At 42.4% G+C, this 17,691-nt stretch overlaps 1 protein-coding gene across 2 annotated transcripts in view; it reads left to right on the top strand.

The window, feature by feature from the left end:
• Nucleotides 1-17,691, top strand: part of CDK6 (cyclin dependent kinase 6) — a 187,684-nt gene that overhangs the window by 74,852 nt on the left and 95,141 nt on the right. For both annotated transcript variants that reach the window (XM_084620902.1, XM_084620903.1), the window contains exon 4: nucleotides 15,849-16,016. In XM_084620902.1, coding sequence (XP_084477028.1) covers nucleotides 15,849-16,016 — 168 coding nt within the window. The remainder of the gene's footprint in view (nucleotides 1-15,848; nucleotides 16,017-17,691) is intronic.

Genomic DNA, 17,691 nt, shown 5'->3' on the forward strand with positions numbered 1-17,691 from the left:
AAATCTTGGATGTACGAGCAATGGAATATCAAGTAGAAGTAGGGAGTTTGTTTTACCCTGTATACAGCATTAGGGAGACCATCACTGGACTTCTGTATCCAGTTGAGGTGTCCGCTTTTCAAAAAAAAAAAGTTGACAAATTGGAAAGGGTTCAGAAAAGGGCTACAAAATGATTTGAGGTCTGGAAAAACTGTTATACAGTGATGGACGAAAGAAGTTCAATCTATGTAGTTTAGCAAAGAAAAGGCTAAGCGGTGAATTGATCATGGTCTTTAAGTACCTACGTGGAGAAAAGATTTCAGATAGAACTGTATCTAAAAGCCTGAACTGCTACAGCTTGAACTAAGAAAAGGAGTACTTGTGGCACCTTAGAGACTAACCAATTTATTTGAGCATGAGCTTTCGTGAGCTACAGCTCACTTCATCGGATGCATGCCGTGGAAACTGCAGCAGACTTTATTTATACACAGAGAATATGAAAAAATACCTCCTCCCACCCCACTGTCCTGCTGGTAATAGCTTATCTAAAGTGATCATCAGGTGGGCCATTTCCAGCACAAATCCAGGTTTTCTCACCCTCCACCCCCCACCCCCCACACACAAATTCACTCTCCTGCTGGTGATAGCCCATCCAAAGTGACAACTCTTTACACAATGTGCATGATAATCAAGTTGGGCCATTTCCTGCACAAATCCAGGTTCTCTCACCCCCTCACCCCCCTCCCAAAAACCACACACATAAACTCACTATCCTGCTGGTAATAGCTCATCCAAAGTGACCATTCTCCCTACAATGTGCATAATTAAGGTGGGCCATTTCCAGCACAAATCCAGGTTTTCTCACATCCCCCCCACCCCCATACACACACAAACTCACTCTCCTGCTGGTAATAGCTCATCCGAACTGACCACTCTCCAAGTTTAAATCCAAGTTAAACCAGAACATCGGGGGGGGGGGGGAAACAAGAGGAAATAGGCAACCTTGCATAATAACTTAGCCACTCCCAGTCTCTATTTAAGCCTAAATTAATAGTATCCAATTTGCAAATGAATTCCAATTCAGCAGTTTCTCGCTGGAGTCTGGATTTGAAGTTTTTTTGTTTTAAGATAGCGACCTTCATGTCTGTGATTGCGTGACCAGAGAGATTGAAATGTTCTCCGACTGGTTTATGAATGTTATAATTCTTGACATCTGATTTGTGTCCATTTATTCTTTTACGTAGAGACTGTCCAGTTTGACCAATGTACATGGCAGAGGGGCATTGCTGGCACATGATGGCATATATCACATTGGTGGATGTGCAGGTATACGAGCCTCTGATAGTGTGGCTGATGTTATTAGGCCCTGTGATGGTGTCCCCTGAATAGATATGTGGGCACAATTGGCAACGGGCTTTGTTGCAAGGATAAGTTCCTGGGTTAGTGGTTCTGTTGTGTGGTATGTGGTTGTTGGTGAGTATTTGCTTCAGGTTGCGGGGCTGTCTGTAGGCAAGGACTGGCCTGTCTCCCAAGATTTGTGAGAGTGTTGGGTCATCCTTTAGGATAGGTTGTAGATCCTTAATAATGCGTTGGAGGGGTTTTAGTTGGGGGCTGAAGGTGACGGCTAGTGGCGTTCTGTTATTTTCTTTGTTAGGCCTGTCCTGTAGTGGTAACTTCTGGGAACTCTTCTGGCTCTATCAATCTGTTTCTTTACTTTACACCCCCCCCCCCCCGATGTTCTGGTTTAACTTGGATTTAAACTTGGAGAGTGGTCAGTTTGGATGAGCTATTACCAGCAGGAGAGTGAGTTTGTGTGTGTATGGGGGTGGGGGGGATGTGAGAAAACCTGGATTTGTGCTGGAAATGGCCCACCTTAATTATGCACATTGTAGGGAGAATGGTCACTTTGGATGAGCTATTACCAGCAGGATAGTGAGTTTGTGTGTGTGGTTTTTGGGAGGGGGGTGAGAGAACCTGGATTTGTGCAGGAAATGGCCCAACTTGATTATCATGCACATTGTGTAAAGAGTTGTCACTTTGGATGGGCTATCACCAGCAGGAGAGTGAATTTGGGGGGTGGGGGGGTGGAGGGTGAGAAAACCTGGATTTGTGCTGGAAATGGCCCACCTGATGATCACTTTAGATAAGCTATTACCAGCAGGACAGTGGGGTGGGAGGAGGTATTTTTTCATATTCTCTGTGTATAAATAAAGTCTGCTGCAGTTTCCACGGCATGCATCCGATGAAGTGAGCTGTAGCTCACGAAAGCTCATGCTCAAATAAATTGGTTAGTCTCTAAGGTGCCACAAGTACTCCTTTTCTTTTTGCGAATACAGACTAACACGGCTGTTACTCTGAAGCTTGAACTAAAGAGTCAAGGCTCCATAGCTGGGGGCAGTAACAACTCATATCCTCAGCCAAACTGCAAAGAGAGGATTTGTAACACTCATTCACCCATGAGCTGCGCTAGCATACACAGAGTAGTACTAAAGGATGCTACACATATAAAAGTGATATTTCTATCTATTATAGGAAAATTCATGATGTGTTATCATTATTTGAGAAATATTCTTCACTCTTAGGACATGACATGCAACCCTTATTCTTGCTGGTGAATACCTATTCAGGCGAGTAATACAATTTCTATCAGTTGCCTAAGGGTTGCCCAAATAGGTGCTTTATGAACTTAGTAGAAAAATCATGTGTAAAATGCACTGTACATTGGAAGAATTGGGTTCATTTTCAAAGTCTCATTGTTTGGTCTAAATAACACTGATTTTTCAGTGGAACATGCAAAAAAAAGTCTCCTCAGTAAGGGTTTTTTCCATAGCAAATTTCAACTTTCTGCCTCCCACTGTTTCCACTACAGGATTGTAAATTAAAAAAAGTTACATTTTTCTATGTGGTGAAAGTGTAATTTTTCACTCTGCCCCAAAATGGCTCAATCATTTTTGCTGAATCTTAGAACAAACAAACAAAAAACAATACCTTTGGATAGAGACCAAACCTATAAAACCTAACATGAATGGTAAAAATGTGGGAGTTATGGTCCTCTGAAAACAGGAGGTTAGGTTAGCGTGGAAATGGGTGTGCAACCTTAACTTTAGCAACCATCATGACAACTTCTGTAATATGATCTGATGGTAGTAGGAATCGCAAATCTGCAGCGAGAGACACTATTATCCTAGGAAAGATGAATTTATATAATTCAACAGATAATTGTTTATTACTCATAATAAATCATTCTCCCAATTTATCTGTCAACACAAGCATCTCCATGCTGCATCTGGCAAGGTGGAGATTATAACACTTTTCAAAAATCTTTTGAAAAATGTTTGACCAGTAATAGAATTTATGCTATGGCCAGATGCCACAGGAAAGTTTTGTGGGGAAAAGTAAAACAACATGCTACAAACTACTCTTTGAAGTTGACAAGGGACCTCTTGCAAGGAATGTACTTTCATGTGCTTTGTGTGAGGTCTAGTAGACCATAGAATAGTCTCCCAGGTAAGAATTGGTAGAACAATTAATTGTGAAAAATATTCATTGCAAATTTCTTTCTTTCTGTTTGCTAATCAACTTAGATTTTTACAAATCTATTCACTATTACTAATTATTATATTAACAGTTTATGCAAACAAATGTCAAATTATAAACTGTTCATCAGTCACCTGATTATTCAGGATTCACTATTCATACAGTATAACTGGTGACATATGTCACATGGTATTGTTTCTGCTCCCTGACTGGATGGCTGAAACTTTAGAAGAAGGACAATAACAAATACCGATTAGCAAATATTACTTTACTGACACAAAATTCCTCTATTCACAAATGAATTCAGGTAATAAAATTATTTATTCCCCAAAGATCTGTGTAAATAAAAACCCATTCACACATATGTTTGCAAATAACAAGGAGCACAGGCATAGCATAAACAAAGAGCTGTTTAGAACAAAAACTAAACTGGAAACAACACCCGAAAATATCCTGTATGGACAAATCCTGCTTTAGTTGGAAGATGGACTGAAGTATATAATAGTTTTTTCCTTCTTTAACTCATTTGACACTAACACTGTAATAATTACCCGCTATTTTTAGACACTTATAACTTCAGGGGGAAAAATTCCCTTTTAACTGACATTTTCCTTGTGACTTTTTTGCAGAGGGATGTCATTTGAAGAAATGTATCCATTTCTAAGTTATGTGGGAGGTGGAAAAAATTTCCCCTTTCCATTTTAAAACATTCTAATGCCTCCTTTTTTAGTCCTGGCTGAAAGAAAAGCATGTGATGTTTGAAACAGGAGACATCACCTATAACTAATACTTGTGGAGGAGAATTGTCTTTGCTGGGTTTGAAGGAAGAATGCAAAAATAAAAATTTATAAGTGTTTGAAAAATCATTTTTGACATGCTCCGTGACTGTGTAATTAGTTTATACACCTGGAAAAACCTGGGGCATGTAGAAGTGCCAGAAAGAAGGACCCTCTAGAGACCTTTTCTTATATCCACTAAATTCACAACATGTATCATATCTGGTAATATGAAGCTGGAATAAAATTTAGGTAACTTAGACAAAAAAATTCTTTATGTGGTTAAAGTTAACCATGTGCTTTAGTGCTTTGCTGGATCAGCACCTTATCTCCTAGGAGATTGATCCAAAGGCCATTGGGCTTTGGATCAGGCTGTACAGAATATAAAACTTATTGATTGTAGTATAGATATGCATGCACAAAATCGTAGTCACATTTTCTCCACAATTCCTCAACTACAAAGAGAAACTACACAAACAGAAGTCGATTCAGTAACCGCAGAGTTTGGCAACATGGTGGGGTAATGCACTGTATGGGGGTGCGATTTCTAAAGTGCATTAACGTGTTGCATATTAATTGGTCTGTGTAGACCCTGCTGGTGTGTACTGAAGCACGTATTAACATAATACTGTTTCACACAGCACAACAGTCTACACAGACCAATGAATACACAAATGTTACTGTGCTTTATCCCTCTGTGTAGACAAACCTTTGGATATCTTATTGTCAGAGGCTCAAAACTTCAATCAAAACCACATTCAACAAAAGGTCTCCATTTTACGTGGAAGGTGTGATGCATGTGCAAGATAACAGTTGGCAGGGTAAGGGTCAGGTTAAGGATGTTTCGTTCACCTTATTTGCAGCATGTCCATGCTTCCTAATGTTAGAAGTTTCCACTGTGAAAAATTCCTAAAGAATTTAATATGGATGAAAGAAATAAATGTCTATAGAAATTACTCTAATAGCTATAGAATTTAATGAAGATTAATCTTTTTTAAAAAATTGGTTTATTTGAACCATTCTAGAGGATTATGTCCCTACTAAAGAATGTTGATCTTGCTTACAAGATGGGAGACAGTATCCTGGAATGCAGTGACACTGAAAAAGACTTAGGAGTAATGATAGATAATCAACCAAGATATTAGTTTCCTGTGTGATGCGTAGCTCAGGGGTGGGCAAACTTTTTGGCCCGAGGGCCACATCTGGGTATGGAAATTGTGTGGCGGGCCATGAATGCTTATGAAATTGGGGTCGGAGTGCGGGAGGGGGATCATGGCTGGGGCAAAGGGTTGGGGTGCTGGAGCAGTTCAGGGTGCAGACTCTGGGTAGGACTTACCTCAAGCATCTCCCAGAAGCAGCAGCATGTCCCCGCCCCAGCTCCTATGCAGAGGCGCAACCAGGTGGCCCTGCTGCGTGCTGCCCCATCCGCAGGTGCCGCCCCTGCATCTCCCATTGGCCACAGTTCCTGGTCAATGGAAGCTGCGGGGGTGGTGCTTGGGGTGGGGGCAGCATGTGAAGCTCTGGCTGCCCCTATGCATAGGAGCCGGAGAGGGGACATGCCGCTGCTTCTGGGAGCTGCACAGAGCAGCCCCAAGCCCTGCTCCCCAGCAGGAGCTTGACCGGATTAAAACGGCTATCGGGCCAGATGCAGCCCATGGACCGTAGTTTGCCCACCTTGCTGTAGCTAAGCGGGTGAATGGGATCTTTGGGTATATAAGTAGTGGAATGTCAAGTAGGAGTAAGGAGATGGTTTTACCCTTGTATACAGCATTAGTGAGACCATTACTGGAATACTGTGTCCAGTTCTGGTGTCCATACTTCCAAAAGGATGTTGAAAAATTGGAAGGGCTCAGAAAAGAGGTACAAGAATGATTTGAGTTTGAAAAACATGCCTTACAGTGAGAGCGTTAAGAAGCTCGGTCTCTTTATTTTCTCTAACAGAAGGTTAAGAGGTGACTTGATCATTATCTACCAGCACCTACATGAGGAAGAGATTTCTGATAGCAAAGGGCTCTTGAACCTAGTAGACAAAGACGGAACAAAACTCAGTGTTGGAAGGTGAAGTTAAACTAATTAAGACTGGAAATAAGGTGCAAATTTTTAACATAGGGTAGTTAACTATTGAAACAACTTACCTATAGACATGGTAGATTCTCTATCACTTTAAGTCTTTAAACCAAGGCTGATGTTTTTATGAGAGATCTATTATAAGTCAAACAGAAATTATGGGCAATTACTGTGTATGCAGGAGGTCAGACTAAATTATCATAATGACCCCATTGAGCCTTAAAATGTATCAATCCATGAATTCCATATTACAGTATCAAGGTCAAAAGACCTATGTAAAAGTTAGACAGATAAGATCGGTGAGATAATATCTTGTATTGGCCCAACTTCTACTCGTGAGAGAGACAAGCTTTCGAGCTTACATAGAGCTCTTTTTCAGAGCTCTTTTATTCAACTAAATACAAGGTGGAACGGATTGTTTAGCATAAGTGGTTAACACATTTCAAGGGTCCATTCAAGGTGAAGGGCCTCTTAACACCTCTTCAGTCAGAGAGAAAAAGGGGGAGGAAAAGCTGGGGGTTGCGTTAAGTGGGTTATAGATTGTTGTAATAAGTGTATCTATTCAGTGCATGATTTTTGGTGTCTAGCAAAATTATGAATTTAAGATCCCAAGTTCATCTTTTGAAGGTGTTGTTCAGGTTTTGTTTGACGGTGAGGACTGAGAGGTCAGATATAGAGTGATTCTTCAGTGAAAAGTGTTCACCCACAGGTGATATGGTATTTTTGTCTGTTATCATTTTTGTCTGTGAGTTCATTTGAGAGCATAGTGATTGTGTGGTTTCACCCACATAGTTGATGTTGGGGCATTTAGTGTACTGGATGAGGTACACCACACATTGTGCTAGACATGTATAGGACCCTTGGATTTTGCAAGTTGTGTTGCCGGGGTAGCAGGAGGATGTTGATCATGGTAGCGGTGGAGATGTGTCTACAGGTCTTGCCTCTGTTGTATTGGCAGGGTCTGGTGCTGCTTGAGTTGGTATGCCCTGGTCTGTGGGGACTGTGCTTCTATGATGAGTTTGGAGAGGTTGCGGTGGCGGGGGATATTGAAGGTCAGAAGAAGGGGTTTAGGAAAGATTTATTTCAGGATGAGGTTCCCATTGATTATCGGTGGTAATTGTTTGATACAAGCGGAAGATTGGACAAGTGACCGAGGAGGAGTATAAAAATATTCCTCAGGCCTGCAGGAGCGAAATCAGGAACGCCAAATCACGCTTGGAGTTGCAGCTAGCAAGGGATGTTAAGAGTAACAAGAAGGGTTTCTTCACATATGTTAGCAACAAGAAGGTGGTCAAGAAAAGTGTGGGCTCCTTACTGAATGAAGGAGGCAACCTAGTGACAAAAGATGTGGAAAAAGCTAATGTACTCAATGCTTTTTTTGCCTCTGTCTTCACGAACAAGGTCAGCTCCCAGACTTCTGCACTGGGCAGCACAGTATGGGGAGGAGGTGACCAGCCCTCTGTGGAGAAAGAAGTGGTTCAGAACTATTTAGAAAAGTTGGATGAGCACAAGTCCATGGGGTTGGATGCACTGCATCCGAGGGTGCTAAAGGAATTGGCTGATTTGATTGCAGAGCCATTGGCCATTATCTTTGAAAACTCGTGGCGATCAGGGGAGGTCCCAGACGACTGGAAAAAGGCTAATGTAGTGCCCATCTTTAAAAAAGGGAAGAAGGAGAATCCTGGGAACTACAGGCCACTCAGCCTCACCTCAGTCCCTGGAAAAATCATGGAGCAGGTCCTCAAGGAATCAATTTTGAAGCACTTAGAGGAGAGGAAAGTGATCAGGAACAGTCAGCATGGATTCACCAAAGGCAAGTCATGCCTGACTTACCTAATTGCCTTGTCTGATGAGATAACTGGCTCTGCGGATGAGGGGGAAACAGTGGATGTGTTATTCCTGGACTTTAGCAAAGCTTTTGACACGGTCTCCCACAGTTTTCTTGCCAGCAATTTAAAGAAGTATGGGCTGGATGAATGGACTATAAGGTGATTAGAAAGCTGGCTAGATCATCGGGCTCAACGGGTAGGGATCAATGGCTCCATGTTTAGTTGCAGCCGGTATCAAGCAGAGTGCCCCAATGGTTGGTTCTGGGGCCAGTTTTGTTCAATATCTTCATTAACGATCTGGAGGATGGCGTGGCTTGCACCCTCAGCAAATTTGTAGATGACACTAAACTGGGAGGATGTGCTGGAAGGCAGGGATAGGATACAGAGGGACTTAGACAAATTAGAGGATTGGGCCAAAAGAAATCTGATGAGGTTCAACAAGGATAAGTGCAGAGTCCTGCACTTAGGACAGAAGAATCCCATGCACTGCTACAGAATGGGGACCGAGCGGCTAGGCAGCAGTTCTGCAGAAAAGGACCTCAGGGTTACAGTGGATGAGAAGCTGGATATGAGTCAACAGTGTGCCCTTGTTGCCAAGAAGGCTAACAGCATTTTGGGCTGTACAAGTAGGAGCATTGCCAGCAGATCGAGGGACGTGATCAATCCCCTCTATTCAGCATTGGTGAGGCCTCATCTGGAGTACTGTGTCCAGTTTTGGGCCCCACACTATAAGAAGGATTTGGAAAAATTGGAAAGAGTCCAGTGAAGGGCAACAAAAATGATTAGGGGGCTGGAGCATATGACTTATGAGGAGAGGCTGAGGGAACTGGGATTATTTAGTCTGCAGAAGAGAAGAGTGAGGATGGATTTGATAGCTGCTTTCAACTACCTGAAAGGGGGTTCCAAAGAGGATGGTTATAGACTGTTCTCAGTGGTACCAGATTACAGAATGAGGAGTAATGGTCTCAAGTTGCAGTGGGGGAGGTTTAGGTTGGATATTAGGAAAAACTTTTTCACTAGGAGGGTAGTGAAACACTGGAATGGGGTTACCTAGGGAGGTGGTGGAATTTCCTTCCTTAGATGTTTTTAAGATCAGGCTTGACAAAGCCCTGGCTGGGATGATTTAGTTGGGGATTGGTCCTGTTTTGAGCAGGGGGTTGGATTAGATGACCTCCTGTGGTCCCTTCCAACCCTGATATTCTATGATTCTATGATACTTCCTGTGGGTTCCAGTAAGGGTAGTAGGTGACAACTAGAGGTCTGTGCTTGGAGGGGGGTTTTATTTCTGTATTGAAGCAGGTTTTCTTGGTGTATTTTCGTGTCCCATTCCATTATGCGATCTACTTCTTTGGTGGAGAGTCCTTGTTTGGTGAAGATGGTTTGAAGTGTGTTAAGATTTTTAACTTTCTCCTCGGACCATATTCTGTGGTATCTGAGTGCCTGGCTGTAGATAACAGATTTCTGGGTGTGTTTAGGGTGGTACTGGATCTGTGAAGGTAGGTGTGGTGATACTCTGGGTTTCTTGTACATAGTTGTCTGTAGGGTTCTACTGTTAAAGGTGATTGTGGTGTCTAGGAAGCAAATGCTAGTGTGAGAGTGTTCTAGAGAGAGTTTAATGGACGGGGTGGTTGTTGAAGTTGTGGTGGAAATCTGTAAGGGAATTTAGGTTGTCTGTCCAGAGGATGAAAATATCATTGATATATCTCAGGTATATCATTGGTTTCATTGTGCATTTGTCCAGAAATTCTTCTTCAGGATGGTCTATGAAGAGGTTGGCATATTGCGGAGCCATCTTGGTACCCATGGCTGTTCCCGTGGTTTGGACAAAGTTTTGTTGAATGTAAAATTGTTATGGGTGAGGATGAAATGGAGGAATTTGACTATGTGTTTGGGGTGGATATCTCTGGGTTGTTCATTATCTTGTCAATATTTGAGACAGGCAGCAATGCCATCATTGTGAGGGATGTTGATGTACAGGACTGGGACATTCATGATGGCAAAGATGGTGTTCTGAGGGAGGCTATTAATGTTGTGGAGTTTCTGGAGGAAGTCAATTGTGTCCTCGCCGAAGCTGGCCCTTCGTGTGGTGAGTGGTTGGAGGATGGTTTCTGTGAGTCCCAATACTCCTTCAATAAGAGTGCTGTGGCCAGATACGATGGGTCTGCCTGGGTTTCCTTGTCTGTGCACCTTGGGAAGCACGTAGAAGATCCCTGAGGAGTTCATGTGGGATGAGGTTGTAGCGTTTCTCTTGGAGTTGTTTGGTGAAAGATTTGATGATATCCTTAAATTCCTAGATAAAATGTGGTGGTGGTGGTGTCTTTGAGTTCTATATAGTAGCTGATATCGGAGAGCTGTCACTTGGCCTCGTTAACGTAGTCATCACAGTTGAGGACTATGATGGTGGCTCTTTGTCTGCTGTTCTGATCACTATTTGGTAGTTGGATTTCAGGGACTGTGTAGTTGTCCTTTTGGTGTGGAGAGATTGTGGTGGATATGATGTTTGTGTTAGGGGGCTTATTCCTTCACCCACTTACTTCCCTGGTCCTTCTCGCATGAACAGAGAGCAACAATACCCAAAGTCCAAAGGTGCAAACAATTCGATGTTTATTGGGGTGAACTTCCAGCAAGCATGATTCCAGTTTCCTTCCTTAGTATCCTCCTTCCCAGTTCTGACACCACAGAGCCTTACACCTGTGTCCCTGTTCCCATTCCTGCCCTTAGCAAAACATGATTCCAATTTCCCCACTCCCATTCCCTGTTCCCATTTCCCCCTTTAGCAAAACATGATTCCAATTTCCCCACTCCCTGTTCCCATTTCCCCCTTTAGCAAAACATGATTCCAGTTTCCTTACCCCCATTCCCTGTTCCCATTTCCCCCACACACACACACACTCCCACCCACCGCCACCCCCTCACTTCCTGATTGACTGCAGACTATATAGTAAAACTTGAGTTCTGCTTAGCTATACCTTACCCAATCATTTTCCTGAAATTTAACTAACCAATCCTAACATATTGTAACATGATTATGTAACCAATTATATCCCACCACCTTAATTAGTTTACACCCAGCAAAATTAATTATACAGCAGACAGGAACAATCACAGAACCAGACTGAGATTATACAGACAAACAATAGCAAAGTAGGAACTATAATGACAAAACAATACAGAAGTGAGGATTTCACATCCCAGCTATTGATAAGTGAGTTCTTGCCAGACTGGATGCTATCAAGCTAAGTTTCCTTTTACATTTCTAGGCACTTCCCTTTCTCTGGAGGTGATAGGCACTATCAGGACAGGATTGTATTCCTAAGAGCCCAATAGTACCTTCTTTCAATGTGACTAGTTTGGAATGTGAGGATGTGACCGTTCACTTCCCAGCTTATGGCTGCCTCTGTTGCTTAGCCAAAGGCCTTAGCCTAAGAACAGGGCCTCAGACTGTCACAATAAGAGAAGGCCCTTACACTGGCAGACAGTGATTTTGATTCTTTCTTTTATACCTCTGTAACTAGCCAAGTGATAAGAATACACCTAAATTCTTAGAGTATAGGCCTTTACAAACCTTTATAGGCCTGAATATCTATATCCTAACAGGTTTCAGAGTAACAGCCGTGTTAGTCTGTATTCGCAAAAAGAAAAGGAGTACTTGTGGCACCTTAGAGACTAACCAATTTATTTGAGCATAAGCTTTCGTGAGCTACAGCTCACTTCATCAGATGTATATCGTGGAAACTGCAGCAGACTTTATATATACACAGAGAATATGAAACAATACCTCCTCCCACCCCACTGTCCTGCTGGTAATAGCTTATCTAAAGTGATCATCAGGTGGGCCATTTCCAGCACAAATCCAGGTTTTCTCACCCTCCACCCCCCCACACAAATTCACTCTCCTGCTGGTGATAGCCCATCCAAAGTGACAACTCTTTACACAATGTGCATGACAATCAAGTTGGGCTATTTCCTGCACAAATCCAGGTTTTCTCACATCCCCCCACCCCCATACACACACAAACTCACTCTCCTGCTGGTAATAGCTCATCCAAACTGACCACTCTTCAAGTTTAAATCCAAGGTAAACCAGAACATCTTGGGGGGGGGGGGGTAGGAAAAAACAAGAGGAAACAGGCTACCTTGCATAATGACTTAGCCACTCCCAGTCTCTATTTAAGCCTAAATTAATAGTATCCAATTTGCAAATGAATTCCAATTCAGCAGTTTCTCGCTGGAGTCTGGATTTGAAGTTTTTTTGTTTTAAGATAGCGACCTTCATGTCTGTGATTGCGTGACCAGAGAGATTGAAGTGTTCTCCGACTGGTTTATGAATGTTATAATTCTTGACATCTGATTTGTGTCCATTTATTCTTTTACGTAGAGACTGTCCAGTTTGACCAATGTACATGGCAGAGGGGCATTGCTGGCACATGATGGCATATATCACATTGGTGGATGTGCAGGTATACGAGCCTCTGATAGTGTGGCTGATGTTATTAGGCCCTGTGATGGTGTCCCCTGAATAGATATGTGGGCACAATTGGCAACGGGCTTTGTTGCAAGGATAAGTTCCTGGGTTAGTGGTTCTGTTGTGTGGTATGTGGTTGTTGGTGAGTATTTGCTTCAGGTTGCGGGGCTGTCTGTAGGCAAGGACTGGCCTGTCTCCCAAGATTTGTGAGAGTGTTGGGTCATCCTTTAGGATAGGTTGTAGATCCTTAATAATGCGTTGGAGGGGTTTTAGTTGGGGGCTGAAGGTGACGGCTAGTGGCGTTCTGTTATTTTCTTTGTTAGGCCTGTCCTGTAGTAGGTAACTTCTGGGAACTCTTCTGGCTCTATCAATCTTTTTCTTTACTTCTGCAGGTGGGTATTGTAGTTGTAAGAAAGCTTGACAGAGATCTTGTAGGTGTTTGTCTCTGTCTGAGGGGTTGGAGCAAATGCGGTTGTATCGCAGAGCTTGGCTGTAGACGATGGATCGTGTGGTGTGGTCAGGGTGAAAGCTGGAGGCATGCAGGTAGGAATAGCGGTCAGTAGGTTTCCGGTATAGGGTGGTGTTTATGTGACCATTGTTTATTATCACTGTAGTGTCCAGGAAGTGGATCTCTTGTGTGGACTGGACCAGGCTGAGGTTGGTGGTGGGATGGAAATTGTTGAAATCATGGTGGAATTCCTCAAGGGCTTCTTTTCCATGGGTCCAGATGATGAAGATGTCATCAATATAGCGCAAGTAGAGTAGGGGCTTTAGGGGACGAGAGCTGAGGAAGCGTTGTTCTAAATCAGCCATAAAAATGTTGGCATACTGTGGGGCCATGCGGGTACCCATAGCAGTGCCGCTGATCTGAAGGTATACATTGTCTCCAAATGTGAAATAGTTATGGGTAAGGACAAAGTCACAAAGTTCAGCTACCAGGTTAGCCGTGACAGTATCGGGGATAGTGTTCTTGACGGCTTGTAGTCCATCTTTGTGTGGAATGTTGGTGTAGAGGGCTTCTACATCCATAGTGGCCAGGATGGTGTTATCAGGAAGATCACCGATGGATTGAAGTTTCCTCAGGAAGTCAGTGGTGTCTCGAAGGTAGCTGGGAGTGCTGGTAGCGTAGGGCCTGAGGAGGGAGTCTACATAGCCAGACAATCCTACTGTCAGGGTGCCAATGCCTGAGATGATGGGGCGCCCAGGATTTCCAGGTTTATGGATCTTGGGTAGTAGATAGAATATCCCAGGTCGGGGTTCTAGGGGTGTGTCTGTGCGGATTTGATCTTGTGCTTTTTCAGGAAGTTTCTTGAGCAAATGTTGTAGTTGCTTTTGGTAACTCTCAGTGGGATCAGAGGGTAATGGCTTGTAGAAACTCGTGTTGGAGAGCTGCCGAGCAGCCTCTTGTTCATATTCCGACCTATTCATGATGACAACAGCACCTCCTTTGTCAGCCTTTTTGATTATGATGTCAGAGTTGTTTCTGAGGCTATATCCTAACAGTTTGTTAAGAATTTCACAGTCAATTTTTTTTCCTGAAGCCATCAGTATAATGGTCAAGAGTGTGGTTTTGTCCCTTGTGAGGTTTCTAGCTAGATTATTCTATTTTCTTATGACTGTTGGTGGAGATGTGGTAATTGGGGATGGTATCATCATTGTAATTTTCTGATAGTACTACCTTTCAGCAGTTATGCGCTGAGTTTTGTATCCTTTGTTTTAAATGTCCGGGGGGGGGGGGGGGTTGCTCCCCGATGATGTTTGGAAGGGTCTTTTGGGTGGACCCCAGAGCAACAACACGAAGCATGCTCAGCTCACCTCTCCTCCCCTTTGTCTCTGTACGTTCCTTCCATCTACTTCTTCAGTTTCAGTTTTGTTCCTAATGTCTGTGGTAAATACCCTTGTGCAGGGCCTGGGGAAGGGCATATAGGACCACCAAGACAGTGAAACTGACTACACAAACTGCTGTCAAATGCACAAAATAAAGAACCTGAAAAAATTGAGAGAGAAATTTTTCTTTTATTCCTTTTACTTATTAGTGACCTTAGAAATTACCTAGGTACACAGTTTTCAGATGTGATTTTTGATGTTGTTGATGTTTTCTCTTGAATTTTTAAATTCTTGGATTTCTAGTGTTTGTGTTTTGAGAAGTATTTGTTGGTTGATTCCTTGCTTTTATATTATTGTGACTGTTGTAAAACAATGCCTAATGAACACCAATAGAAAAGTTTCTTTTTAACACTGAAAATGTTATAAAATATTGTGTCACTATAACTGTGTTATATGGAAAGCAAAAAAGTGAAACCTTATTATTTGTGTTACTGTAGTGCAGGGGTAGTCAATAGATGGACCGCAGCCAAAATCCAGACCACCAGACGCTTTTGAACAGGCCCTGAAATCTTTTTATTTACTAATTATCATCATTATTGTTGTTATTTTTTATTATTTTCTCTGGAGTCTGGACCTTGACTAGACCTTGAGACCAAGAAATTTGGACCTTGACAAAAAAAATAGTTGACTACCCCTGCCGTAGTGCATAGAAGCCTTAGTCATGGACCAGGATCCCTTTGTGCCAGGCACTACACAAACACAGAGCAAAAGATAGACCCTGACATATTTTGTAAGTTTTATACAGTAGATTGAATATAAAACTACAATTTTGACAGTGCCAATTAGCTAAGATTTAATATTCTCATATAGAGCCCAATCCTGTGCCCAGTGAAGTCCATGCTAAGGCTCCCATTGACTTCAGTGAGGCAGGACCAGGAACACATTTATTTGATGGGAATCCTTCTCCTTCAGTTATGTCCTATGTGACTTGAAACTGAGTGCAGAACAGCTGTTTTGCCAGCCTCTAACCTAGATAATTTGCTCTTGAAGTTGTTTTGGGGGTTTATGGGCATGCTTTTGCTACAATACAGAATTTTTATCTATAATTTCTTTAACATGTTTTGATCGGTCTTCGCACTTCTGTTTATCAACATCAAATAATTTGTTCAAATAGTTCAACTAGAAATGATAATTACCTTGGCAAGTATATCTGTTCAAATCAGCTGGCTCTAGCAACATCCTGTCTAATAGGCACTTTTGTCTCTTGTGCACATATTCAAGTCAATAGTTATTTAACTTCATTTTGCAGATGTGAGACTTTGTTTATTTGTCACCTTGTGTTGATTACTATTTATTGTTTGTGTTTAGGACATGATGCTTCAGCTGTTGCGAGGGCTGGATTTTCTACATTCACACCGAGTGGTGCACCGTGATCTGAAACCACAAAATATCCTCGTGACAAGCAGTGGGCAGATAAAATTAGCTGACTTTGGCCTTGCACGAATCTATAGTTTTCAGATGGCTCTTACCTCAGTGGTAAGTTTCAGAATGTTATTTTACCCTCACTAATATGCTCTGTTCCCTATGTTATTATAGTCAATGGATCCTGAGAGTTATAACTGTGCTTTTAAACCCTCTCCATTTTAGAGCACATGTGTGTGAAGAAAAATAGCTTTCCAATTAGGACTGAGTAGTTGCTTTGGTTACTCTGTAAAAGTAATCTATTACTGATGACTGGTTCTGAATTAGATTAATAGATTCATAGATATTAAGGCCAGAAGGGACCATTATGATCATCGAGTCCGACCTCCTGCACACGCAAGACACAGAATCTCACCCACCCACTCCTGCAATAAACCTCTCACCTATGTCTGAGCTACTGAAGTCCTCAAATCATGGTTTAAAGACTTCAAGGTGCAGAGAATCCTCCAGCAAGTGACCCGTGCCCCGTGCTACAGAGGAAGGCGAAAAACCCCCAGGGCTCCTTCCAATCTGCCCTGGAGGAAAATTCCTTCCCGACCCCAAATATGGCAATCAGCTGAACCCTGAGCATATGGGCAAGATTGCATAATGACTGATTAGTGGGGCTGAGGCATGGACTGGTTGTTTAAGTATAGGATAGTGTGCCGGGAGCTCCCAAGTTCTAATTCCAGCTGTTATACTGACTCTCTCTGTATATAGCCTTGGGCCATCCGATTATGGTATTATTTTCAAAAGTGCTGAAGTTATTTAAGAGAACAAGTCCTATTGTCTTGCTCCTAAATCATATTGGTACTTTTGAAAATCCCACACTTAATCTTGCCATTTTTCCATATGTGTAAATGTGGATTATACTTCTTACTCCCATACTTCTCAATTGTGATAATTAGTGAGTGATTATAAATGCACTGAAGAGTAAATGTGCTACCTGTTAGGTATTATTAGTAGTTTCTCACAGCAGTTTTAGTTTGGTTTTGTGTTCTGCTTGTTAGCTCTCTTGTTTCCCTTTGCCGTCCTGAGTGCCATATATACTAGGACAGTGTCACTTATACTTAGGACAGGAAAGGTAGGATTGCTAAGGAAAGAAACTGAAAGTAATATACATTATATTTACATATTTTATTTTATACATTCATCCGGATCTCGTTGATAAAAAGTAATCCATTGCTATTGTTGTCCCTTTTTGTCCCGTGCGGCTAATCAAAATGCGGGGCCCTGTGGATGTTCCAGTTGGGAGTAGAAATTGGTGATAGGTATTTCTTTCATGCAGTTTTGTTTATGCGCAAAGAATGGACAAAATCCTGCATTTGTGAACTCAGAGGGGATCAAATAGCAGGAAATAGCTTCTTTTGCTCACATCACCAAAGTCTTTTCAGCCTGCATCCCTGACCCAAAAAACCTATCCCCAGCCTCTCCCTCAGGCTCTCTCTCCCATTCAGTCTGTTCTTACCTGTTCACATTTTCTGTGTCTCCTCTCTCAAACTCCCTATGCCTCCACCTGGTTAGAATACCCAGTTAAACCCTCCACCCACTGGTACTAGTTTCTGGACAGACTCTATTAGGCCTTGTTTTAGATGTGGCCCCTTAACCACCTCTTAGTACAACTGATTTAAATGGGGGATGCAGTGTTGTAGCCATGTGGGTCCGAGGATATGAGAGAGACAAGGTGGGTGAGGTAATATCTTTTAATGGACCAGCTTCTGTTGGTGAGAGAGACAAGCTTTTGAGCTAA

The sequence above is a fragment of the Lepidochelys olivacea genome (genome assembly GCF_965140295.1).
Source record: "Lepidochelys olivacea isolate rLepOli2 genome assembly, chromosome: 2".
NCBI lineage: Eukaryota > Metazoa > Chordata > Testudines > Cheloniidae > Lepidochelys > Lepidochelys olivacea.